The 27,777-nt window shown below is 39.1% G+C and overlaps 1 protein-coding gene and 1 long non-coding RNA gene across 4 annotated transcripts in view; one reads left to right on the top strand and one right to left on the bottom strand.

Annotated features, from left to right (window-relative positions):
* Positions 1-2,618, top strand: part of DOCK4 (dedicator of cytokinesis 4) — a 447,327-nt gene extending 444,709 nt beyond the window's left edge. For all 3 annotated transcript variants that reach the window (XM_087429682.1, XM_087429692.1, XM_087429686.1), the window contains one exon: positions 8-2,618. In XM_087429682.1, the coding sequence (XP_087285808.1) occupies positions 8-439 (432 nt within the window). In that variant the 3' untranslated portion in view covers positions 440-2,618. The remainder of the gene's footprint in view (positions 1-7) is intronic.
* Positions 1-27,777, bottom strand: part of LOC147918237 (uncharacterized) — a 47,755-nt gene that overhangs the window by 8,498 nt on the left and 11,480 nt on the right. The window lies entirely within an intron of this gene.

The following is a 27,777-nucleotide window of genomic DNA, read 5'->3' as shown; positions in this document are numbered from 1 at the left end:
TGCGCAGGGCTCTGTCCAGTCTTTCACCCCCTCTCCCGTGGAGTACCACTCCCCAGGACTGATCTCCAACTCCCCCGTCTTGTCGGGCAGCTACAGCAGTGGAATTTCTTCTCTCAGCCGGTGTAGCATGTCGGAAACCTCAGGCTTTGAAAATCAGGTGAATGAACAGATCGCGCCCGGGTCAGGGTTGAGCTACAGCGGGCCGGAGGAGCCGGTGCGCAAGGAGAGCAAGACGCCGCCGCCCTACAGCGTCTACGAGCGGACTCTGCGGCGCCCGGTCCCGCTACCTCACAGCCTGTCCATTCCCGTCACTGCCGAGCCGCCCGCCTTGCCCCCCAAGCCGCTGGCGGCGCGATCGAGCCACCTGGAGAACGGGACCAGGAGGACTGAGCCCGGGCCGCGGCCCAGGCCCCTGCCGCGGAAGGTCTCTCAGTTATAAGTCACTTTCCCATTTCCCTGCTATGACTTCTTTGCCGTTTACAAGGGAATAAGAAGTATGATAAGAAGACATTTAGTGTAGGCACTTTAATAACTTACTCAGATTTTGTCTTTAAATGAATGGAATTAAAACTTGCTTATTAATATAATGTTGCACAATATTAAAAGTTACTGATCTAAAACGCCAGATGTTACATGAAGTATGGCTGAATTTCATTAAAACGTTTCTCATTTGAAAGTGGTAAATAGTGATAAAGACTTCTTTTGTATCTTTTTATGTTCCCTTTTTTTACGTAGTTTAATCTTAAAACCAATACTGTCAAACAATACGCTGCGTGATAATGTTGTATACTTTTTACTGAATACTTGATACTCCGAGAAAGTTTATTAAGTCAATGCACATCCTAACACAATGGTCTTTACTGTAGAAGATGTCTGTAAATAAGGTGAGATTTCTGGCTCTTTCCATGAGCTGACTGATCAATGCACATCATCAGAATTAAAAGTTGAAGCAGGCTAGTTAGACAAAATACTTAAGGGGTTGCAAGGATTGGGACTAGAAGTCATTTTTGTTCTTGAAACAAAATACTTCTTAAGGTTGCTTTGGCCATTTGACAGCTGTCTACATTCTTAAAACTCTACTTTGTGAATTGGTTGGTAAATTCTTTAGTACTCTGACACCATAGTATCTACTGTATTTCTTTTTAAGGAGCAATTTACTAAGAGTTCCAATCTGGTAGATTAAGCAAATGACCCCAGGAGAAATGTTTACTTGAATCTTGTGCTTCCTTACTTGATCGTTTCCTCTACCAAATTTGTCATTGAAGAAGAACAGATGTTCGTGTATTAAACAGGCACAAATTAATGTGTCCCATTAACAAGAATTCAGGAATCAATACAGGACAGTATTAAATCGATAGCATAAATGAAGAAAAAAATCTTTGAGAAAATATATTAGCATGATTAAATGGCAAAAGGACTTTCAAAAGCCAAGGGCATTAACTTGCAATCCTGCACAAAATAAAAAATTCCTCACAACTCTCCATTCTTACCAGTGGAGCTTGTTTTAGCTCATCCTATTGTCCTTTTGTTGAAGGATGATGGCTGTAGACCGCTTCGGCTTGAATATTGCAAGTAGCATCTTAGATCTAGATAGGGATGCTAATGCCACAGTTGTAGGAGTGTGAAAAAAGCACCTTGGATGTAGTAATGTATTTTGTATCTTTGTTTTTTTCTTTTACTGACTGTTTATAACACTCAATTGACAATAGATATGAACTGTATTTTAAATCATACTGTTAAATATTTTCCCTCTTTTGTTGGGAAGCTCATTTTAGTTTAACCGTGTTTGTTTTTGTTGATAGCTTACCTGGAAGGCAGTGACCACTTTTTTATATTCCCTTAATGAAACCATTCAGCAGGTATACGCTGTTGAGGCTGGTTATAGAGGTTTTCTATAATAAATGTTCAAGTATTTTTGTACATAACTGGTTAATTTTAATAAGAGATACCATTATGTGTAAAAAAAAGTAAAAATAAAAGCAAGCAGTTGTGGATGCAGTATGATTGTTATTATAATTATGCCAAATACTTTATGGAAAAAGAATATTTGTACATATGTGCTTTTAACAATAATTCTGCCATATTGACTTTACAATTTTGAATGTCAGAAAAATTAATATATGTTAAAATATTTATGTTTAGTGAAAGTATTCATAATTGAGAAAAGGAACATATGAATTTTAGCTTTGTATCTTGCAAGTTTTGCAGTTGGAAATTTCTTGAACTAGCTTTTGCTTTTGATGATAACACTGTGTTTGTAATCACATCCTTTAAAATATATATATATAGGAAGCTCCATATTTCTGTTGCTTTAAAGAAATAAAGCCTTCCATTTAAGTAAGTTGACATGCATAAGATAAAGCTTCTCTGATTTCCTTTTCCTCTGTAATTTAATAGATTTGTTGACTAGTGCTTGGGCACAGTATAAATTAGTGTTATTTGCTCTTGAAGGCATTTTTTAAAAAAAATTTTTGGCAATGAACAGTTGAATTTATCATGTGCTTGTATTTCTGAAGCAGCTGTATAGCAGAACACTTCAAAAGATTCTGTTAGCTCAGATGTTCATGTTGGTTGCTGCTGAATGGTAAATATTAAATAAAATTACCTGATTAATCTTAGTATTTCTGTCTTTATTCCTGTCATCGGTATGTCTTTACCTGGAACAGAAGCTGTGTAAATCTCCTGGTTGTATTATACTGAAATTTTCAGACTTCTTTGTTGATAGATCCTATTTTTTTGGTGTTATGCCTTGGTTGGTGCACTTCTCCTTACAAAGCTTATTGATGCCATAGAGAACAAAGGTTAAAAAGGTAACAGTATTGGTTAATATCATTAGAGAAGGTAACATTTACCTGGATGGCTGACCATTAATTGGCCTAACCAGAGCCAATTTTAACAAGTCAAACCATCAAAGTTTGTTTGCGTTAGAAAACTTGACACAAAACAGATGACTACCAGGTGTATGAAGGTGTAGTTGAGTGCTGCCTTTGCCAGCTGTGACAATCTCTATCCGCATGCCAGCTGTTCTCCCTGATTTTCATAAAATGCTAGGAAATAAATGAAAAACACTGCAAAATCCATCGACTACAAGATTTCTGTTGATAAAGCCTGGCTTTTAATATTGTAAGACGTATCTATACTGTGTTGGGTTGACAACATTTATGTAACTCAGTGCTAAGCAAGCCATTGTCTAAAGCCTCTGTCCCATTACAGACCCCAAATCCATTTAAAGGCCACAGTCAATGTCCTCCTGATTGTTTCTCAGTAGTAACTAAGTGATTTTTGGATCATTTTCATTACAACAGAGCCCATAAGTGTTTTGATTCTACAAGCATAATTACAATATGAACAGCTCTGCTTGCTACCTGAGTAGTCTTCTCTCTGGATTGTTATTGATTGTTGTACAAAACACAACAAAGAGAATATCAAGTTGCACAGCTATGCCTTTATTTGATCTTTGGACATTAAAAGGGGGCTTGTACCAAAATGACTTTTTACTTACTGATTGAAAGAAGCCTTGCCCTCATTACCTAAGAATACCTTAAAAAAGGCTTGAAAAATTGACAGAATACCAATCCCCTAACAGAACTGTTATTATTTTTACATATTCCTTTTGTCTTTTTCTACCTGTGTGTATTACATAGTTTTTCTAAATTGTTGAGTGCTGGTTTTCCAGGTATCACCAAGAGAATCTGTTGATAAGACAGGGCTGGGTTTACTGCTCACTGCCCTAAGGGAGAGCACCACCTCAACAGAGCTTCAGTGGTGTCTCAGAGGGGGAAGGGCAAGATCAGATTTTACTGAAATTTTGGAGTTTTGTTTAAACTGAGTCTTTCGATGAGCAGGCATTGTTTAAGATTGGGTAAAGATCATGATCTAATTGTTCAGGTTTGGTAGAAACAGCAAGGGAAGGATTTTGAGTTGAGAGATTTTTCAAAGAGTCTTAGGAAATAAACTCAATTGATACTTTGTATTGATGATTTGATGGGTCTGTAGAGAAATTCCTGTTATGGACAATAAAGTTATTTCCTGGCCATGAGACTCCTGGAAGAGTAAAGTTATGCTAATGAACATTGGAATAATGAAGTCACCCTTATGTAGACATAAGCTGTATGGGGTAGATGGTTTCAGTTCTCAACATGTATGTTTCACATAGTGGTAATCACAGTGTACTTGAACATACTATCATTTTTTGTTTAACGTTATAGGAAGTATTTATTTTCATGTTCTTACATGTATGTAGAAAGTGAAATATATATTCCACAGTTTATTTAGCTATTCCCCTGTTAATGGACACTACATTGTTTCTAATTTTTGCTACTACAAATAACACTACTGTGACTATTCTTACATACAGCTTTTGCCATGTTTTGGATTATTTCCTTAAAATGGATTCCAAGACTCAAATTGGAAAGGCAAAGGAATGCTGTTCCTTTGCACATTGGCAAATTATTTCGCAAAAGTGTTGTACCAATTTTAGTGCCACCAGCAATATTCTTCCAAGATTGGCTATTGATGTAGCGTTTTTTTGCTATGTGGAAGGGAAATTTGCTGTCTTACCCAAAATTTGAGAAAATGTTAAGTCAACTGAGTATTTCACAGAATCTTGTGCTAAGGAAATTGATATCCTTATCAAGGAAACAAAAGGCAAGATGAGAAAACAGAAAAGTAAGAGACATTAATATTTAGTATGGCACCTACTGAAAATACTTCATCTCAGAGAAAAGATTGCTAGGAAGGCATTTTAGATCCTCTATTTATATAGAATATGAGAAAATCCCCAACATTCTGAACACAAGTACCACCTCACTTATCCAGAATTCACCCCTGTCATTCACAAACAGTGAAGGAACCAAAAATCTAGAAGTAAGGACAATGACCTGAACAGCCATAATAAATGCCACAGGCTGCTGAGTGACCTGTCCCCAAGGAGGCGAAGCTGATGAAATGCCTGATGTGCTTGAACTACTGAAGGGAGACGACATTTTTGTAAGAGAGCTGAGGGATGGATGAGATGGGTTCCTAGAAAGCTATGCAAGTGAAAAAAAAATGTTAACTCCAGAGAGAACAAAAAATTTTTATGTAAGAAAGTAAATGTATACTATGTGGGTCAGCTACCTATAATAGTTACATAGTCATGGACATGCGAAACATATATTGATCTAACTCCAAACTATAATATAATTATATTGGAAGGATGAGGGTAAGGAAGGAGTTTGTGTGTGGAGAATAAATTCTCATCTTCCATATAAGGATGTCAATAGATAATGCCTAAAATTTAAAGACAATCAAAAAGTAGCAATTTAAGATACTTTTCTATTTAGAGATAAAAGTGTAAACATTAGGAAATAACTTAAAAATTGAAAATAATTGCCTCTGGGGATGAAAATGGCTGGGGGACAGGGATGTTGCAAGGGACTCCTGTTTTTCACCATGGCTTTATAGAACTATATGCATTATGACTGTCACACGTTTTAAGAAATTGAAAAAAATGAATTCCAAAACATTCAGATACCACCACATTGGTTTCACTTCCTCTTGCTTATTTTTCTCCCTCCTTTATGACATTGCAGATCTGGATTTGGACCTCTTTGAGAAGCCCATATGGAGTTTGCAAGCAGGTGTCTACTTACAGGAATGTGTGTGGCGGGTAGCAGGGAGTGAAGGGGAGGAATTTCTGGACTAAATGAAACTCCTCCTGGAGCAGAAGTGCTTGGCAGTGATACAAACAAATTCTAATCCTATTTGTTAAGTCATTTGCAATAGGTTTAAGAGGGAGACTCCTCTTTGTTCTTTCATAGCAGTGCTAAGCAGACAATGGAAACAATTTTTAGACAGAAGAGTTCTGAACGGACCTCTGCCGAGTATCACTAGTTTACAAGTTCCTTTTGTGTGAACAGTGTGTATTTTCTCATTCTGAAAGAAGCACACAGGTCTTGGTATGACTGACTTGCACACAATAGTTAACAGTCCCAGGTTATTTCCCTCCAAGAGGGGAAAAATTAGTAAATACATGGTGCGTGTTAAGCAGACTTCAGGCCTATAATGAAATTTGACAGAGGGTCTCCTGGTACACCAATTGTCCCTCCCCATGACTGTACCCCAACCTCTTTCCTCACTACCCACAAGTTACCCAAATCTTTGTTCCAAACCCAGAGGAAGAGGGGCTGCCCGCATCAGGATTGAGTTCTCCACCCATGAGTTCATCCCATCTCACCTTCCCCCTCTGAATCCTTCCTTACCAGTGAGGAAGTTGGGAATCTGGCTGTGACCTTTGACATTCATCCTATTGATCTTATGGCTGGGCCTGATGACAAGAACAAATATGACAATACCAACCTCAGAGAGCAGGAAAAACTTTCTTTTTCTGTCTGTCTCTCCTTTTTATTCCTTTTGGTAAGGCAACTTTCTAAGCTTAATAATTTGTAATAAGTTGGCAAAATTCACTGTATTAAATTTCAAAACTTAAGGTAAGTCATAGAAAAATATAGCCAAGATAAAAGAGCAAACAACAGACTAAAAAATCATTTGCACCCAATATGACAATGTTAATATCTTTATAAAGAATTCATCCAAATCAATTAAATAATAATTAAGACACTATTAAGAGGCATAAGTGTTGGAAAGGAAGGGAGAAAATATGTTAATAGGCAAATAAATAGATAATTTACAAAAGATGAACCATAAACAAACATAAAATAATTAACCAAACTACTAGTCAAAGAAAAGTAAATGAAAACAACAATGAAGTAACATTTGTTGCTTATTAAATTAGCTAAATGTATAAAATGACAACACCCAATTCTGGGAAGACTATGGTGAAAGTTGTACTCATTGATATAGCTGGTGGCACTAAATGAGGATAACCTTTTTTTGAATGCAATTTGGTGATATAAATCAAGTATCTAAAAAATAGTCATCTCCTTTGAGCCAAAACTCCATTACTGAATATCTATGCTAAGAAAATATTTCAAAATGGAACATGAATATAAGGAGAAACAACAGGCAAAAATTTCGAGTCATCGAAATGTTTGTTAGTATAGAGATGGTTACATAAAATATAACACATTCAGTCAATGGAATGGTATGTACTATTTTTAAAAGTGTTTTTGAAGACTGGTAACAAGGAGGAAAAACTAATAGTGTATGAAATGAAAAAATGCAAGATTTAAACTATATGCACACTATGATAACGGCAACGTTTTTTAAATTGCATACTTTAAGAAATATGTACCAAACTGATAATAGTTGCTTTACATAAGGAAATTGTGGGTGATAATCTGCCTTATTTTGAATTTTCCAAATTTTCAGCCGGATAGTTATTCATAATTTACAGAAAAGGAAAAAAGTTTTAATGAATGTGGAGAGAGAAAAAGGCCAAGGAACAGCCAACTTAGAGTATTTTCTAGAAGAGGGAAAATCCTGGGCAAATTGGTGCAAGAGCAGCCTCAGGCGTGGATCAGGTGAACTTCATCAATCTCCTTGGAAGTGAATGGGGTGGACTGATCCTGCTCCCCCAGGAGTAGACGGATCCCTCCCACTCAGTAACACTGGGGGCCCCTGGGAACAGAGTATAATCAGGACACTTGGGATGCAATTTAACGGAGAGGACCGGGGAGAAAAAGAGATAAGAAGTATGAAAAAGGAGTGTTGGCCCACAATGGAATCAGAGCTCTGTGGGGTCAAAGAAACAGGATAGCAGGAGGAAGAATTGGAGAAAGAAAAAGATGAGAGTAAGCAGGGAAGGAGAAGTGCTTGGGGAGGGGAGCAGCAGGAGAGGCGTGGCCCAGAACAGATTAGAAACCAAAAGAAAGCACTTTGAGGTGTGTGGTTGGGGAAAGTGGAAAACGGGCTAGCGTGGAATAAAGGAGTTTCCCAAATGCCAATGTTGTTCCTTTATGAAGTTTCCACACATTCTTAGCGAAATAAGAAAAATATGTTTGGGGCCAGCCCGGTGGCGTAGTGGTTAAGTTTGCGTGCTCCACTTTGGCAGCCCAGTTCGTGGGTTCGGATCTTGGGTGCAGACCTACACACCGCTCATCAAGCCATGCTGTGGCAGCATCCCACATAGAAAATAGAGGAATAGTGGCACACATTAGATCAGGGAGAATCTCTCAAGCAAAAAGAAGAAGATTGGCAATGGATGTTAGCTCAGGGCCAATATTCCTCACCAAAAAAAAAAAAAGAAAAATATGTTATAAATATATATGCTAGTTTATATTTCCAATTGTCCTAACTTGGGAAAGACTTTTCTTTTTTTCTTTTTTTTTTTTTTTTTTTAAAGATTTTATTTATTCATTTTTTTCCCCCCAAAGCCCCAGTAGATAGTTGTATGTCATAGGTTCACATCCTTCTAGTTGCTGTACGTGGGACTCGGCCTCGTGTTGGACGGAGAAGTGGTGCCTCGGGGCGCTCCCGGGATCCGAACCCGGGCCGCCAGCATCAGAGCGCGCGCACTTAACCGCTAAGCCACGGAGCCGGCCCAAGAGAAAGACTTTTCTTTCTTCTCTCTTCCTTTAGGGTGTTACAGTGGTCTATGTTTTTGAACTATTAGTAGATGAGAGGGTTTTTCGTATCTTTACTTGCACAGTTAAAAGGTAATTACATGGGCTGGCCCAGTGGCATAGTGGTTGGGTTCGCACACTCCACTTTGGTGGCCCAGGGTTTGTGGGTTCAGATCCCGGAAATGGACCTACACACTGCTCATCAAGCCATGCTGTTGTGACATCCCACATACAAAAAATAGAGGAAGATTGGCGCAGATGTTAGCTCAGGGACAATCTTCCTCAAGCAAAAAAAGAGGAAGATTGACAACAGATATTAGCTCAGGGCCAATCTTCCTCACACACACACACACAAAAAGTAATTACAACTGTCCCCCATTTTTTTTTCATTGCACTATTCCATGAATCTCACAGGCTGGGAAGCAGGGTAGGAGAAGTGAAGGTAGAAGCCCAGCTAGGAGTGGAGCGTAGGGTAGGTGGGGGACTAGGGCCCGGGGCATCCATTACTCTTGTTGAAACAAGATGCGACGGTTGCAGAAACTATTTTCACTACTTTTCTATGCAAGAGTCAAAACATTTTACAGAAATGAGCTGATTAGTTATCACTTTGGCCTCAAGTGTCCAGTGCAATATAGTTTCTTCATCATTTTACGTCATTTAGTCAGTTTCCATCTGTTTTACTCCTTCCTCTCCACCTCATCATGCTCAGCTGTGATTTTAAAGAATTTTTAGGCTAAGAGCTTGGGGTTCATTTTCAACCTTGAGCCTTGGGCGCTTGATTGCTGTAGAATTCAGGTCAAAAATACTTGAGCAAACTGGTGAGTGGGTAATGGCTCCCAGAGACTAATTTCCTTTGCTCCTGTATTCCTGTTGCTAGCTTTTAAAGCACAGTCCCACATTCTTTAAGTTGATGGAAGGCTGTATGTCATTCAGAAAATTTACTCAAGTCAGATGCATAAAATATTAGGAATATAAGGATGAAAGGAACTGACGGTTCAAAGGGTGGGGGCTGGGTGCCAACAGCAAATGTGCATTTACTTGAGGTGCTGAAATGGTCCTTGACCTCCCGCGTGACTCCTAGCAATGCCACCGGCTGCCTCAGCCAAGCCTATGCGCTCACTGCCACCTGTGAGTGATGCTGAGCAGAGAGAGTCACCTTCAACCATATTTAATGAGGGTGCTGAGGGATCACTACAGAAAGCAGTTAATTCTCTTATCTGATCCTTTATCAGGGGCTAAACACATTAGCAGAATGAAGCCCCGTCCCTCCTAGTAATTTTATGATCAAGATTAGATTTATTTGGGTGATTAAAAAAATGTTTGAGGGCCTACTAAAAACACAAACATAGGTATACAAAGAAGTATAATTGCCCCCATTTTCCAAGAATTTATTCTTAATTGAGAAAAATGGAGATATGTCTATTAACTAGTCAATAACATCACGAGAAATGCCATGAAGGACATGAACAAGTGATTAATCACCAAATGAGTGGCACAGCCCACAAATCCTGACTTCACCTAAAAATATACCATTCAGCACATAGGTTCAAACATCCTGTTTATCGTGCTAAGTTGATTTATTTTCTTGAAAACACTGGAACTAAGTTTGTCTGGGGCTAACGATCCTGAAGCCCTGTTTTGTAGGGCAATCAGCCAGGTGGCATGAATCTCTGACATGTTTGACTCTGAGGCCAAGCAGTGATAGTCCAAGTGTGGTCCTGGGGGGACATAGAAACTAACAAGATGATGTTTCCACCTTGGAGGAGGCTCCAGGCTAACGGGAAGGAAGAGAAATAGACCAGCACTTACAGGGTGATTCTGCTATTGGGCAAAATATCTACCAACACTCTAAAATTCTCCTTGACCCAGAGATTGCACTTCTAAAAATTTATTCTAAGAAAATATCCTTATCAGAAATGTGCATAAATATTTATGCATAATCATTGCAACATTGATTATAATAATGAAAAATTTGAAATATTCTAAATGGCTAATGTAGGGAATGGATTTAATAAAATATCCATTCAATGTAATTCTCAGTAGCTATTAAAAATTATAGGTATGTATGTTTATTGTATGTATGTATATTTATTGACATGGAAAGATGTGTATGGATATTTATTGATATGGAAAGATATTTACAACACTGATAACTGAAAACGTTTTATATAAAATAATATGTGTAGTATAAACCCATTATCAAATAATTATATATTTATATGTACAGTATACTAGAATATATGCCAAAAAGTAAGTATTGATTAAATCTGGTAGAGGAATTACAGGTTTGTTTTTTTCCTCTTTTTGCTTATGTGTATTTTCAATTTTTCTATGGTTAATTTATTTCTGTAAAGAAAGAAAGAAATAGCTAAATAGATGAATAAATGGTAAATGGTAAGGCATGATAAGGACTATAAAAGAATCATGAGGAGGATGTGTATGGTAGTGCTGAGGCATTTAACCTAGAACAGGGAGTAATGGGGTGAAGTAGGGTAGAGAAGGCATCACAAAGGTGGTAGCCCTTGATCAAAGACTCGAACAACCAAGAGTGACAAGACAGGGAAAAGACACTCCAGGCAGAGAGACCTGCACAAGCTCTGATTGCAGGGACATCTGGTGGCAAACTGAGAAAGCAGAGAGATGGAGCTAAAGAGGCTGGCAAGGACCAGGTTATGAAAGGTGCGGTTTGCCATGCCAGGGAGTTTGGACTTTTTTCCTAGTGGTGATAAGGAGCCTCTAAAGGATATTTAGCAGGGGGAAGGCATGCTCAAACTTGTGTATTAGAAAGATTGCTGTGCAAGATTACTCACAAGTGGTGAGGAGGATGGACTAAGACTCAAAGAACAGAGGGGGCAGACCAGTGAGGGGCTGCTACGGGTTTGCAGTTAGGGCAATTTGACTAAAGGCAGAGTTGTGGAGGAGCAGGTAGGACAAATATGAGATCAGTCTGCAGTAGAAATAGGATGCATCTGGGAGAGAAATAGGTGGCCTATAGGGTGAGTGAAGATATTCCTGAGGATGGGAATGGGATGCAGAAGACAGAAAAGGAATTGTTCTTGAGCAGGAGGAGGGATGCCTCTTCCTCTGGAGCCCTTGGTGCTGAATACAGACCAACATTTTTTAGGGATGTAGTGAGAGTTTAAAAAGTTTGCTCCTATTGGCCCTATTTTATCCATAAAGCAGGAGGAGAGTCATTTGCTGAAAGTAAAGACAGTGAGTTGGTAAACTAAGCATGAGGAGAGCTGTGAAGTTGTGGCCAAATTTCTTGGAGCTAGTAATATCTAAACACATACAAGAATTAGTGGGCAGTGTAAAGGACCAGCTGAGATCAGAGATCATGAATTTGTGATGGCACCAAATGGTGGAATTTTGCAACTCTCTCCAAGAGCATTCAGTGGCCAAGGCCCAGCTTCCAGGAAGGCAAACGAAAGTTGCCTTCATCTTGGTTCATCATAGTTGAGGACTAGGGGGGAATGAAGGACCAAGGCCAAAGACACATTCAAAGCAATGGACATTGGGCTAGGCCAGGCAGGGAAGGAAGCAAAACTTGTGGGGCTCTGAGAGACATGGAGAATGTGATTGGAGGTTTGGATAAAGCCAAAGAGGGGATGTGGAAGGAGTGAGAGCTGGAAGGAGAGGAAGTGGTGGGCCAACAGTGGGGTATTGGTGATACCATTTCAGAGCAGTTCTAGGGGATCAGCAGTGCAGAGGGCGCAGTGGAAGTAAGTGGATCACATTGAGGGGAAGGGAAAGTCAGAAATCAAAACACGGGGAAGTATATAACCATGTTTGCTGTAATGTAGAGTGCTGTATTGACCCTTGATGCATTCTTTTTTTGGAATACATATATTTATTATTTTAGCTGTTTTGTTTTGTTTTTTTTTTTTTAAAGATTTTTTTCTTATTTATTTTTATTTTTTCCCCCCAAAGCCCCAGTAGATAGTTGTATGTCATAGTTGCACATCCTTCTAGTTGCTGTATGTGGGACGCGGCCTCAGCATGGCCGGAGAAGCGGTGCATCAGTGTGCGCCCAGGATCTGAACCCTGGCCGCCAGCAGTGGAGCACGTGCACTTAACCGCTAAGCCACGGGGCCGGCCCTGTTTTGTTATTATTTGTAGACTAAATCAATTTTCTACGCTCATGTCTGTAGAGACCTTTGATATTCTATTAGTCAAAATACTCAACTATTTCTCCTTTTCTATAGAATCAGAATCTATAGGGGGAAAAAAAGGTGAGGTGGAGTCTCCTGGCTTGCTTACCAACCCACACTGTAAAGTCGACTTCTTCAGACCTTAGCCTACATTTGGAGGGCTTCAGTTTAATGCCGTCATAGATTTCATCAGAGGAAGCTTTGGACTCCAAAACTCTTCTTTGGTACTGCTCAAAAACTCTTCTTCAATAGAAAGGAGCCAAGTTTTCAAACATTTCTGCCTCCAAAGAACTGATAACGAATCAGATGAACAATTATTGACAAGCCTATGGAGGGACAACCTCTGAGATGTCTTTCTTCATGAACTGGTCCTAAGTGAGCCTCTCCATTTATATTTTTAGTTTCTAGACAGCAGTTTGCCATTTCTTTGTACCATCTTTTCTCATGCTTTTCTTCATGCCCCAGCACTTTTTCACTGACTAGTCACCGCTTCAAATGACTGACTAGTCACCAACCAAAAAAATGTTGACATTCCATTAAAAACAGCAATGAGAAGATGAAAATGTTTGTTTCCTGTCCCTAGTTTTTAAAAAAAAAAAGTCCCAAGAGGTTTAGTCTCACAGCCTTGGGAACCCTGTCAAACATAATGAACCAAGAAACAGCTGGTGAACCAGCTGCATGGATCAAAATCAGGTTGTGGTGCCGGTGAGGCGTGAGTGGATCTTGAGTAGCTGAGGTGACCACAAAAGTCCTCGAAGTTTGGATTTTACATTAAGCCCCTTTCATATTTTCTACCATGAGTCATGTCCAGGCCATTTGTGTCATATTTGGAATTACCAGCTTGAATGCCAAGATAACATTTTTTTTTTCATGTAACTACTGGCCATAAATCATGGTGTTAATCAGACAAGACAGCACTGGAAAGAATTAAAGACTCCTATTTTCCTTATCAATTACAACCAGGCCAAACTCCCTGAAGCTGCTCAGAAGACAGAATCTGAAAAGAAAGCACTATTGTTATTCTGACCTATGGGTTTTCCGGAACCTTTGTGACTCATTGTCCATTCATTCAACAATTATGATGGGTCTATTATACGTTCATAAATACCCTCTCAGAGTTCATTTTTTAAAATCGAAAAAGGGGAACTCACCAATGCTCAGGGCTTCAACAATACTGTTAAAAGGACAAATCGCAAACCTCAAGTAACTACAATTGTTATCAAGGTACAAAAGGATTTGTGGCTGAGATGTGACAGTTTTCTGGTAATGAGACCAGGCAAGTGGGACTGGCATAGCACTTGACCCATCTGCCAGGTCAGACCTGCGTCTGGGGGTGCTGATCAGCTGTAGGGGCTAATAGCTGAGCACAGCTGGCCAGAGAAAAGCCAAGGCCTAAATCTTACAGGCATCTCCAGTCATGGCTTAGGCATGATTTTTCCATGCAGCAAGCTCAGGGTGAGCAGGCAGGGGGTCACCACAGGTAAACAAGGGAACTCTACGAGGAAACCAGAGGGCAGTGGATGATCAGGAGCCTGGCAGGTGGTTCCATTGGTGTCTATGAGGTCTTCTCAAGGACAACAGAGTGCCAACCTGTAGACTGCGGCCAGGGACAGCAAATGTCTGGCAGCGTCCCAACCAGGAGTCAAGGTGGGAAGCAGAGAGAAGCCCAGTTCTATAAACTGACATTTACATGGAAGACTTGGGCTTAAACAAAGACTCAGAAGTCCTTTAATATAATAGAACAGGTAGGAAGGGAAGTGATCTACATCAGAGAGCAATTCAGAAGCTCTTAGCCATCCCTGGATACCGTATCTCAGATGAGATATGAAGCTGGTATATTGAGGACACAATTCCAGAGCCTCATGCAGAGTGCTGGGCAACCCCATAACAGGTTGGGTTAATCAGTAGAGTAAGTCAGTGCTGGAGTCTCGAGGTAGGATGTGGAACAGATGTAAATTTTATATAAGTATTTTCTGCTTTCAGTATTATTAACTCTGGAATTGAAGAGCGCACAGCTTTTACCTGAGGTGGGAGGGGCACAGGAAATGTGTGGAATTAATGAATTTATCAGCAAGTAGCTGGAGAAGACCAAGACAAGAAAAATGAAGAGTTAGGTGGTTGCTGACAAGGGTTCAGCTGCCTAATGATACTAATAGGGACTCTGGCTCTTTCTATCTTTCTATTACACCATCCTTAGTGGATCTGGTTTCTTGTTCCTGAGTGTTGCCTTGTGGGCACAAGATGACTGCTGTAGTTTCAGACATCACATATATAGATTATAAGAAAGAAAAAAGGAAGAAGAAGGGGCAATTACATATCTTCCTCTTATATTAGTAAAAGAAAAACCTTTCCTGAACTCCTAAACAGACCCTGGTGCATCTCATTGGCCACAGTATTGCATAGCTATCCCTAGATACAAGGAAGGCTGGGAAAGTAAACATTTTACCTGGGGCTGAACATATTGCTGCCTTGAATAAAATTAGAATTCTAATAGCGAGCAAAAAAGGGCAATGGATAGTGGACAGACAATTAATAGTGTCTGCCAGAGAGACCAGAGTGCCATATCAACTGGCACAAGAGAGGATGATAAAAGGAGCATCTATAAATCTAGGGAGCTTAAAGTGCAGGAGCAGTGGGCGTGGACTAGAGTTGCTTGGGTAGGGATTTGAGATGAAAGTTTAAGGAAGTTCTGAACATGAATTGTCTGGAAGGGGTTTGGAAAGAGGAAATAGAATGAGCCAATACGGGAAGCAGCAAGGTGTTGGGAATGGAGGAAAACTTTGGGGAGAAGTAAGAAGAGGTAAAATTGGAAAAGTTACAGATGATGAGAGGTGAAGCCAATTAAATGGGGCTACGGTTGCTCTTTGAAAAGTACAACACATATTGGAACAATACAAAGAACAATTTCAGGATATTTTAATAATTAAAAACATTAGCTAAAAAGCAATTAATTACCCTTAGGTGCTTCTAGAATATAAACTAACATAATTGAGGAGTGCTTGCTATAACCCAGGCACTGTTCCAAGCACTTTTCATCTCTATCATCCTTATGAAGAAACTAAAGCACAGGAAAGTTAAGTCATTTACTCCAAGTCACAGAGCCAGTACATAGCAAAGCTTGAGTTATCAACCCAGATAGTTCCCATACTCTGACTTCTAACATCTAACTGCCCTTTCCCTCTGTAAGGAGCAGACAGGAAGAGGTTCCCTATAAAATAGGACATTTCTCTTTGCATTTCTTTATAGCAAGGACTGAGGTAACCATGGAAAAACTGGTAAACTTTCACACGTTAGTTGTCCCGATTTGGTGGAGATTGCTAAACCCCTCGTATCCATTTTCTCCTTCTTCCTTTAGTGCTAGAACTCATTTATTTTACCCGGGGTCATGGCAAAGACATTTACCAGTATCCTTTTTAGTTAGGAGTGGCTATGTGACTCAATTCAGGCCAATGGGCTGCGAGCATAAGTGCAGTATGCAAATTCTGAGGCAATTCTAATGTAAAGACAAGCCGCTTGCCCTGGACCATAGCCTTTCCCTCTTACCACCAGTTGGAAATGAGAAGAACTGTGGCAGTGGCCTTGAGCCTAGAGATGGAAGCCACACGTTTGGAGCAAAGATTACTGGTCATGAATCAGAGCCATTTACCCATCCGAGGACATTTGGATTATTATGTAGGGAGGAAAAAAAATCTATCAAATTTAATCCACAGAACTTAAGCAGCTTAGACTGAACCCTAACCAACACATGTGGAATTTAAATTAGAGAACTGATGCAAGTGTGTCAGTAAAATTAAACCATGTTTGCCAAGGGCTTCATGTTAAATTTTTGTGCTGCAATAAGCAGCCATAAGTAGAATGGAATAAATCAAAGTAGACACTTAGCATATTTTTATATATACAGGAAAGATTATTTTCAAGTCTTCTTTGTGTGTGTGTGCATGTGTTGAAAATACTTTAACTCTAGGAATATATGATACCTTAATACTTATGAAGATTATACTCTCACAAAAAATCTAGGCTTATTTAATTCATACCTCAAACCATCTAGACCAAACATACAGTTAAAAGTGACAGCAAATCAGATATTTATATGTGAACTTGAGTTGATATTGAATCTCTGTCACCTAGCCCAGAGGATTTTATCTAAAACGTTCTTTTAAAGCAGACACAAAGATTTAACAAATAGTCTATGTAGCAGATTGTTGTGTTTTGGGAAAAATAATAACCCAGGATCTACTCCCCATTACAAACTGGGAGAAGCCTCCATTGTGGGTGGTGTTGGTTCGAGGCAGTACTCAGTCTCCCACTATATAAGTTGAAAATGCTAGACTATTTCTCTCTGCTCCCTGGCAGCCAGAGGTCTCTAACTAGATACATCACCTCAGGATTTTGTGTTTGGCTCTAGTGATACAAAGACAAAGGGTCAGTTAGAATTCCTTCCAGGCTTCCCCTCAAAATGGCCCAATCTACTAATTATACATGAGCCCTTAACCCTTCCCTGTAATTTCCCTAACTTCCAAATGCTGATCAACAAACTGTCCTTTCTTCTTTCCTGAACATTCCCTTTACTCCTTTGTTTTAAATAAAAACTGACGTCTCCGAGGACAGCTCCCTTGCAAGTTGCAGCCCTCTCAAACGGAGGCTGTTTTCTCTCTTCTACCCCATGTACCTCACAACCAGGAATTGGCTCAGGTGTTCTCCTTAGTCCTTCACAATTTACTTCAGCAGGAGTCCAACCTCAACATTTTACAAACCTTCTTCCAAGGTCACAAATGACTTCCTTGTTGCCAAACCCATAGTTATTTCTCTGTCTTCACTTTAGTCAATCTCTCCCAACACTCAAAGCAAAGTTGACCATGACACCAAAAGAAGAAGCAACAAAATTAAAAACAGATAAGTTAGACTTCACGAAAATTAAAAACTTTTTCCGTCAACAGGTACCACTAAGAAAGTGAAAAGACAACCCACAGAATGAGAGAAAATATTTGCAAATCAAATATTCGGTAAGGGACTTGTATCCAGAATACATAAAGAACTCTTATGACTCAACAATAAGAGACAATGCAATTAAAAATTTGTCAAGGGATTTGAATAGACATTTCTCCAAAGAAAATATACAAATGGCCAATAAGCACATGAAAAGATACCCAACATCATTAGTCCTCAGAGAAATGTAAATCAAAACCACAATGAGATACCACTTCACACTAACTAGGATAGTCATAATCAAAAAGAAGACAATAACAAGTGTTGATGAGGATGTGGAAAAATTGGAACCCTTGTTCATTGCTGCTGGGGGGAATGTAAAACAGTGAAGCCATTTTGGAAAATAGTCTGGCAGTTTCTCAAACAGTTAAACACAGAGTCACTGTATGACCCAGGAATTCCACTCTCAGGTATATACCCAAGAGAACTGAAAACATATCAACACAAAAACTTATATATCAGTGTTCATAGCAAGTTATTCATAATAGCCAAAAAGTGAAACAACCCACGTTTATCAACTGATGACTAACAGATAAACAAAATGTGGTATGTCTATGTGGCAGAATATTATTCAGCAATAAACAGGAATAAAGTATTGATAATGCTACACGATGAATCTTGAAAACATAAATGAAAGAAGCCACTCACAAAAGACCATATATTGTACTATTCCATTTATATAAAATGTCCAGAATAGGCAAATTCATAGAGACAGAAAGTAGATTAGTGGTTGCCAGAGGCTGGGGAGAAGGGAGAATGAGGAGTGACTCATAATGAATACGGGATTTCTATTTTGGAGGGAAGAAAATATTCTGGAACTGGATAGTGGTAATGGATGTTTCAAGTCTGAATTGTTCGCTTTTAAAAGAGTGGACTTTACGGTATGTGAATTATATCTCAACAAAGCTGTTATTAAACCCGCAGTTGACCATCCTGTCCCTCTTGAAGCACTCTCGCTCCCAGAATACCACACTCTCCTAGTTTTCTTTCTCTCTGGCTGCTCTTTCTCAGTCTCCTTTGCAGGCCCTATGTCCTCTGGCAGGCCTCTAGAATGAGTTTCCAAGCTTATCCTAAGCCTCTTCTCTCTTTCCTCTCTCCCTAGATAACCTCATCCCATTCCCATGAATTCATATAGCAGTTTTATGCTAACATCCACATTTCTTCTCTGAGTTCAAGATTGCTCTATTAAACAGCCTACTTGACATCTCTGGTTGAGATGTCAACCGACATCTTGTCCAAAACCAAACTCTTGAAGCACACAAAGTATACAAACTATGCTGGGAGCAAAACTATAGCTTAAGGCTGCTGCTAGGAGTTAGAGGGAGGAAATAAAGGGATATTCCATAGAAATGGACAAGATGTGGACAGGAGGCATTCCAAGGCCACTTTGTGCCCTTGAAATCCTTAACTGAATGCATGAGTGCTTTAGTTTTATCTGATATGACCATGTGCATTGAAAGAGTGTGTGTGAATCTTCCAGATAAGGTGTAGCCCTCACATACTGTATCCATAATGAAGTGAATAAAGCCACAATCTCTCTCTTACTCCTAGGGAAGACACAAAGAAATGTGGAGTAAGTCTTAAGGCACAAAAAAATCAGCCTGGACCAAGTCTAATATTTGTCTGCCAGTAAGCTCATGTGACATAACTGTATGTTGTAGCTTGAGAGTCCAGGAAATAGACTCTGGGAAAGATGTGGTACAAGATTTTTATTGGGGAACTCAGAAAATACATTGTAAGGGGTGAAGGAAGCACGATTAGACAGAGGGAAAAGATGAACTGAGATGCCCTTGCCAAAGAGCCTCAGCTGATCCCAAAGCAGCTCTGGAGCAGAGGTCATGTAACTGAGAGTGAGGCAGTTCCCTTGGCCAAGGGCCATACCTGGGAGAGTAGGGAGGAGAACACATCTGTATGCCATTCCTGCCCTTACTCCCAGCAGCCGGAGAAACGAACACCTCAGTCCTGAAGAGGAACTGAGTCGGGTACAGAAGCTCCACTCCTCTGCCCATCACTTGTATCACTGCCATTATTACACCATGTCACTATAGCTGCAACCAGCCATTATAGCAAGGCAAGAACTTCAAGCCTCAGAATTCTTTGATATGGGGCTGTGTATTGATTGGACAAAAGAGAAAGAGGCCTAATTTACTCCCTTGAGTTCGGAGCAAGAATGGAATTGTTTAGCTCCCCACCAACTGGTTTTGGAAAATTGTTTTCTGGTCATGGGGCTATAAATAGGTTGAGAGCTATACAACCACTGCTATACTGATGGATGAACTAAGTTCTATACAGGGCTGACTGAAGGGACCTGCACTGAAGAGGGTTAAAATTTCATATGCAATGAATGAAATGTTCTACCCAGGAAGAGAAATGACAGCAGATGGTGAGGTCAGCTTGTTAGCTATATTTACCTAATTAAAGGCTTTACACATATTGTCAGGTAAAAATCAGCTGTCAAAAAGTCCACCTGGTCATAATTGATCGTCATTAATAAGTCTGTTCTAGACACTGTTGCCAAAATCTTAGTTACAATCACATAATCTCAATTAATTAAGAAAACAACTCAAATAACTGAGGTTGGCATTACTTTCCCAAACTGTAATGAAATGATGACTGACGGCAAGGAGGGGAACAAAGCATGTTTGTCATGTGACTATATCTCAACTCTAGAGCCAGGTACCATTACAAATCAGGGAGCTATGGGCAGGCTTCTCTGCTTGGACTGAATTTGATTATGACACATGTATTGCGGGTGCAGCAAAATATTGATGAAAACAAATGAGTCTGGAGTTCCTATATGCCCTTTGAAACCAAATTCAGTTTGGGGCATTGTCTTGACCTTTACTTGAGATATCTTCATCTAAAATATCCATTTGCATAAATCTGTTGAGTGAAATTAGCCTTGACTTGCCAAGAGAGAAAGCTTGATTCTTGCTCTCTTCAGAGAGGTAAGGAAGACTGATTACACATTTTCATTTGAAAAGAATTGGAAGAGCCAATGGGCTGTATTTCATCAATTTTTTAAAATATCAAATAATTGGTGAAATTCAACTTTTTGGTATAGCTTCTTCACCCTCTCATGTGACTTACAAATGCATTTCCAAGTGCTTTACTAGTGCAATAGAGAAAGAGCAGAACATATGTATCTGTTCATCCTGCCAATGCTGTGGACTCTATATTTTCTTACATAACATATCCCCTAGTATTTTAAATACATATTGATATATTTTTAAGTTATTATATCTATTACAATGTGCAATTTCTTGGGAGTATGCCAACACAATTTTTCTTAAAATCTACTTAAGCAGTTGAGGCAAAGGAGAGAGACATTAATGCAAACTAGCACGGAGTTGCACCTATCCATTAATACATAGTCCATCAGAATTTTCAGACATCAAGGAACTAAAAAGAAGTAAAGAGAAAAGGGAGATCATATAAGGGTAATATGCCTAGAAACATGATCTGGTTTCTAGGGTAGGCAAAATTCCCTTTGAAGTCAAAAAGAGTTTTACTTACCTAAGAAGCAAAGGACTTAGTTCCTAAGGAATATTATATGAAATGATGTTAGCTTAAATTAGCTCTCAGTAAGTGGAGAGTAGATATGCCTATAATTGGCTTTGTCATATAAAATCACAGCAACTCGACCTTAGAGCTCCATAGATTATATTTTCTCGTAAAGCAAATTTCTCAGCCTCTGGGCCTGTTTTAACCCTTCTGGGATAGTTTTGATATTCCCAGTGAAAGTTTCACTGAGAAGTGATGAATGATTTTAAGTAAAATTTCAAAGTTTACCTAATGCTTTCCAAAAAGGACTTCAAAGATGTAAAATATTCAACAATTCTTCCTGTTTGCTTTTAAATTATTTTTCTGTCATTATGTAGGAGCAAATTCGAAATGCTGAAGTAAGTGGCTTTAGCTCTATCTTATTTGACCACAAATCAATGTCATATCTTAGGAACTACATATTGAACTCTTGGCCCTTTTATTTTTCTTTTTAATTTTTACAAGTGGGATGTTCTGGAGAGAAATATTACAATTATAATAGATCTCTGGCATTACCAAGTTTAAAAATCACAATCTTGACTTAATAGTGATCTTGAAAGTTTGGGATATTATATATTGGAACTTTGAAAGACACACATTTGAATTCCATGAGCTTCAAGTCACCTAGCTAGTTTATGAGCCTACAACCCACTCCCACGCAGAACCCATATCACGGGTCAACTTTTTTGTTCCCTGTAATTGTAATTAATCTAAATCTTACACTTAATTAGCAATTACTCTGTACCAGGTACTGTGATAGCAGTTTCTATCACTTAGGTATGTGCTTTGTTCATTAATTGCTCCCTTTCCCTGAGACCTACCTTCTATCTATAGAGACAAACCCTGAGACCACATTTCTACCACCTGCCACACACCACTGACCGTCCAGAGCAGGTGTGGACACTTGGTCCAAGCTCAGCCAATCAAGATTCTCTGCCAGGAATTTAGAAATTTGAAAATGGCTCTAAGCTTGCATGTAGACCCATGAGGCAACAAGGTCTTTTGCAGGTGGAGAAGCTAAGAAAGCTCATCAAGAAGGCAGAAAGAAGAATGAAATGGATGGGCTGATTTAAAGTATAAAAATGTGGCCACAGAGATTGAGAGATACAGAGAAAGAGACAAAGACGTGGAGAGAAACAGAGTGGCTGTCTGGTGGCTTTCCTAGTCTGGATGCTGTCAGACTTGATTGTACTTCCTGCCTTGGTTTTCGTGAAATAGCTCTGTTAAAACTCAAGATAAATTCCACATTTATCCTATGCCGGTTTGAAGTAGCTTTCTATGATTCACAGACTCCAGAGCCTGGTTCTCCAAGCAGGAGGTTACATGGCTCCAACTGTGGAGGCCAGCAAGCCAGAGTGTCAGGGCACCATGTCAATGCTCACACAGAGGTCTCTAAAGCAGACAAATATTTTTCCCAAGTTCTGCATCACAGCTAACATTCATCACAGAGCAGAAAATGAGTAGAGGGAGTCCTTGTTGAAACTTCAGTGCTTAACATAGATTAATTTGTTAATTTAATTGATGTGTTGTCACTGAGTCAATGAGTCAATAAGTTTCAGACCTGGAAGGAATTTTCCTACAACTTCCTTAGCAGATGGTCACCCAGCTGCTATCTGACCCACCTCACCCCTCATGAGACATTGTATTCTCTTGCTGAGGAGCTCTGGGGCACTTGGACAAAGCCAAAGGCTTTCTGGCTGCAAAATTAGCCCTGTAAAGCCTAGCTCCTTGGAAAACTAGTCTCTCTCTGCCCAAGGACAACTCTTCATATGTTTGAAAACAGTTTAATCTGCTCTGTGCCAGACTATGCATTCTTTCAAACGTTCTGTATGTCATGGATGCAGGATCCCTGCCTACTCTGAGACAAGCTCTAGCGGTCATTCTCCTCCTCAGTGTGTTCAATACCAGAGTGAGTTTCCAGTGTGCCCTGAGAGGATCCGGAGTATCATATACAGTTGAGCACATTTTAAGGGAAAGACTATTATTTATAATAATCTGAACTCTAGATATATATAAAGCTTAGAGTGCCTTAACCGTTCTTTTTTTTAATGTACTGATTTTGTGTATTTCTTTTGAAATACTGATTTTATGTATTTCTTTTTATTGTGGTAAAAAATACATAACATGAGCTCTACCCTCCTAACAAATTTTTAAGTATATGGTACAGTATTGTTAACTATAAACACACTGCTGTACAGCAGATTTCTAGAACTTTTTCATCTTTTATGACTGAAACTCTATACCCATTTAATAACAACTTCCCATTTCCCCCTCTCCCCAGCCCCTTACAACCACCATTCTACTTTCTGTTGCTCTGAGTTCAACTCAGGTATTTTAGATACCCCAGATAGGTGGAATCGTGTGGTATATACACACAATGAAATATTACTTAGCTACCAAAGTGAAGAAAATCCTATCATAAGCCACAACCTGGATGAACCTTAAGGATATTACACTAAAGGAAATAAGCCAGTCATGGAAGAACACTTGGGATCAGATTGTTTCACTGGTGAATTCTACCAAACATTTATAGAAGAATCAACTCCAATCCTTCTCAAAATTTCCAAATAATTGAAGAGGAAGGAACAATCCATAACTCATTTTATGAGGCTAGCATTTCCCTGCTATCAAAGCCAGATAAGGACATTACAGGAAAAGAAAACTGCAGGCCAATATGTCTGATAAATATAGATGCAAATATTCTCAACAAAATATTATCAAAACAAATTTAACAGTACATTAAAAGGATCATACACCATGATCAAGTAGGATTCATCCCTGGGATACAAGGATGGTTCGACGTGCAAATCAATAAATGTGATATATCACATTAATAGAATGAAATCACACGATCATCTCAATAGATGGAGAAAAAGCATTTCACAAAATTCAACATCATTCACAATAAAAACTCTCAACAAATTAGGTCTACAAGGAATATATCTCAACATAATAAAGGCCATATGTGACAAACCCACAGCTAACATCATACTAAATGGTGAAAGGTTGAAAGCTTTTCCTCTAAGATCAGGAACAAGACAAGAGTGTCCACTCTCACTACTCCTATTCAACATAGTACTGGAAGCCCTAGCCAGAGCAATCAAACAAGAAAAAGAAATAAAAGGCATCCAAATGAGAGAGGAAGAAGTAAAATTGTTTCTGCAGATGACATGATCTTATATATAGAAAATCCTAAAGACTCCACTAAAAAACTGTTAGAACTAATCAATGAATTCAGTAAAGTTGCAGGATACAAAATCAATACACAAAAAATTGGTTGTGTATCTACACACTAACAACAAATAATCTGAAAAAGAAATAAAGGAAACAATCCCATTGACAATGGCATCAAAAACAATAAAATAGGATTAAATTTGACCAAGGAGGTAAAAGATCTGTATACTGAAAACTATAAGACATTGATAAAAGAAATTGAGGAAGACCCAAATAAATGGAAAGAATATCCGTGTTCATGGACTGACAGTCTATAGCACCTCACCTCTTAATGAGGAAAACGTCAAAGTATTTGTGGCCTAGTTTTAAAACTGCCATAATTGGCCCACTGGTCACAAATATTTACATTCCTCCCACATACAAAATATACTTGCTGTCAAGAAGCCATAGAAGTCCCATCCTTCTACAATATCAGGTTCAGGTTTGTGGTCCAGGATCTGGTTATCTAAATCAGGTCCAGCTGTGGATGAGACTCCTAGGGTATAGTTCCTCAGATATGATTTCTCTTGATTTGAAAACCTGTGAACTAAAGAGATAAGTTATCTGCCCCACTACATATCCAACATACAAGGCAGGACAGGCATAGGATTACTGCAACAGATACTCTTGATCAAAAAGGAGGGAACCAGAAGGCACACCGCAGTCACTGGTCCACAGCAATTCTGAAATCAGTCAGGCCCATGTTGCTAGTTCCTTGACCGGGGCCTCCCCAGAAATGGTTCACCATGATTCTAGGCTCCATACTCTGGGTTCTTGGTTTCACCTTCTGTGTCATCCTTCCTTTCCTAAAATAAACAGCCCATTCTTGCATTTGATAAGTACTCTCAGTTTGCTTCCTGCCCATAGAAGTTCAGGGGTCCAAAGATCCCCTTTCGTTTTATGTTATTTCTGTCCCTTTCATTCCAAGCTGATATAACTTCTTTAAAAATTACATTTTTTGTTTATCCATGTATAATATGTTTCATTAAACATACCTAGAAATCTCTGCTAGGAAGTCTTTCTCTATCTTGGGCCTCTTCTGAGGCTGCAAATGAACAATGCCCTTGAGGTGCTTAGATTTGTCTGTCACATCAAGTTATTATGTTCCTCTGTCTCCCTTAGGAAGTCTATGTTTAATGGAGAGTGTCTGCCAGGCACACTCTTAAGATGCTTAGAAGATTTTTGTTTGCTTGAAAAGGGTCTGCGGGGCCCCACCTTAAATTTTTGTGAGGGCTAAACACAAGTTTGTAAGTCACACCCTGAGCTTCATCTGTTCTCTGAAACCACATTTTCCTGACAGCAGCTAGGATTTGATCCTTTCTCTGAGGTCCGTTCTTACTTTCAGAACCCTTTATTAGCCAGGAAAACTCACTTGTGTCTTTTTCATTTTTTCCAAACTCTACTCTTTAGTGCATTGCTATTCTCTCACATTTTATTATAGGCAGATAGGTAATTCAGGAGAGACCTTTGATATTCTGCACAGAAATCTCTTTAGCTAGATCACTGAGTTCATTAGGGATATTTCCTATTTTCCATGTTACCACCACAGGTGACAGTGTTACCAAACTTTCCACTAAAACTAACAAGGATCCTCTTTCCTCAACTTCCCGTAAAGTTTCTCAATTTCCTTCAATATTTCACTTCATGTTTCTCAAAGTCCATCAGGCTTCCATCTGCTGCCTGGATCCAAAACCAATGCCCCATGTTTTAGGTTTTTTTATGACAGCACCCCCTTTTCAGGTGCCAAGTTATGTTCCAGTTATTTATTACTGAATAACAACTCTAAAATTTAGAGGCATTAAACAACCATGATTTTGTTGTGGTCATGGATTCTGTTAGTGATGAATTCAGACAGGACAGGGTGGGGATGGATTGTCACTGTTCCATGATGTCTGAGAAGACTTGAATAGCTGGAGGTGACTCAAAGGACTGGGAGACAGAATCATCTGGAGGCTTCTTCACTCGTGGCTAGCACCTTTGTGGGGATGGCAGGAAGGCTGAACTCAACTAGAAGTATCAGCCAGAAAACTTATATGAGGCCTCTCCAGCATGGTGCCCTCCAGGTAGCTGAACTTCTTACATGTGGCTTAGGACTCCAAAATCAAGTTTTCCAGCAAACAAGCTTTATAGTCCTTTGTGTCCCAGCGTCATAGATTATTTAGTGTCTCTTCCGCTGAGCTCTATTGTTGAACCTTCAAAACCTGCCCACTTGCAACAGGAGGGGTACAGACTTCACCTCTTGAAGGGAGAAATGTCAAAGAATGTGAGGTTTCAAAAGCTTTCAAAACAACCACAAGTTTTTTTTATGTTACCAAGTTTTCCATAGTTAAGAAATGAGGGGCCGGCCAGGTGGCGCAAGCGGTTAAATGCACGAGCTCCGCTGCAGCAGCCGGGGGTTCCCCGGTTCGGATCCCGGGCGCGCACCGACGCACTGCTTGGCAAGCCATGCTGTGGCGGCGTCCCATACAAAGTGGAGGAAGATGGGCATGGATGTTAGCCCAGGGCCAGTCTTCCTCAGCAAAAAGAGGAGGATCGGCAGATGTTAGCTCAGGGCCGATTTTCCTCACAAAAAATAAATAAATAAATAAATAAATAAATAGAAATGAATGTCTTCTGAAGTTTCTTTACATAACTAGCACATACTCCTATTTCAAACTTTGATTTGTTAAAAGCATATCCAACTATATATGAGTGGAATAAGACATTGTGAATTGGAATTTCAAATGAACAATAAGTATCATCATGTAGCTGGGGGAAACAGTTCAAATAACTTTAAGGAGCTGTTGAAATTAGATCTTGACTCAACATTAACCTCAATAAAAATGATATATAACTTAGGGAACAATTGTATTTAACCTTATGAAGTAAGATCAATGCAATTAAAATGAATTTTCTCTTGAGGCTGCCATATGACTTGTGCTCTTATTTCATTTGCCTTTGGTTGGGGTACTTGAGAAAAGCAAAACTCTCAAAGAAAACACTACAATTTGAAGCAGATAATTTTAGTTTTCAGAACAAACTTTTTTTTTTTTTACCAAGAATCAGTATGCAAATACTGAGCATAGAATATTCCAATTGTGAATGACTCACAAAGATGAAACAGTTCTTAGAACTTCATCCTCTTAAATTATGTGTAAGACAGTCTTTGGAGGAAAAAAATTACTGTGCTTTCCCCACTTTAGAAAACAAGTTAAGAATTTTAATTGTAGCCTTATCTGTGCATGTTTTCACTCCTTTCCTGCCAAACGTTCTATACTTACACCAAAAAAAATCATTTCAGGGGAAAAGATTTTATTTTCTTTGTATGGATATTAAAAAATGTATCCTTCTCAGATATTGGTTAGAAGTCCATTTGATATCTGGAGCCTACTTAAGTTTAA

The sequence above is a fragment of the Ceratotherium simum genome, chromosome 1, assembly GCF_057802395.1.
Source record: "Ceratotherium simum simum isolate JZ-2026a chromosome 1, ASM5780239v1, whole genome shotgun sequence".
Taxonomy (NCBI): Eukaryota; Metazoa; Chordata; class Mammalia; order Perissodactyla; family Rhinocerotidae; genus Ceratotherium; species Ceratotherium simum.
The sequence above is the reverse complement of the archived record's forward strand: the minus strand, read 5'-3'. Positions and strand labels throughout refer to the sequence as shown.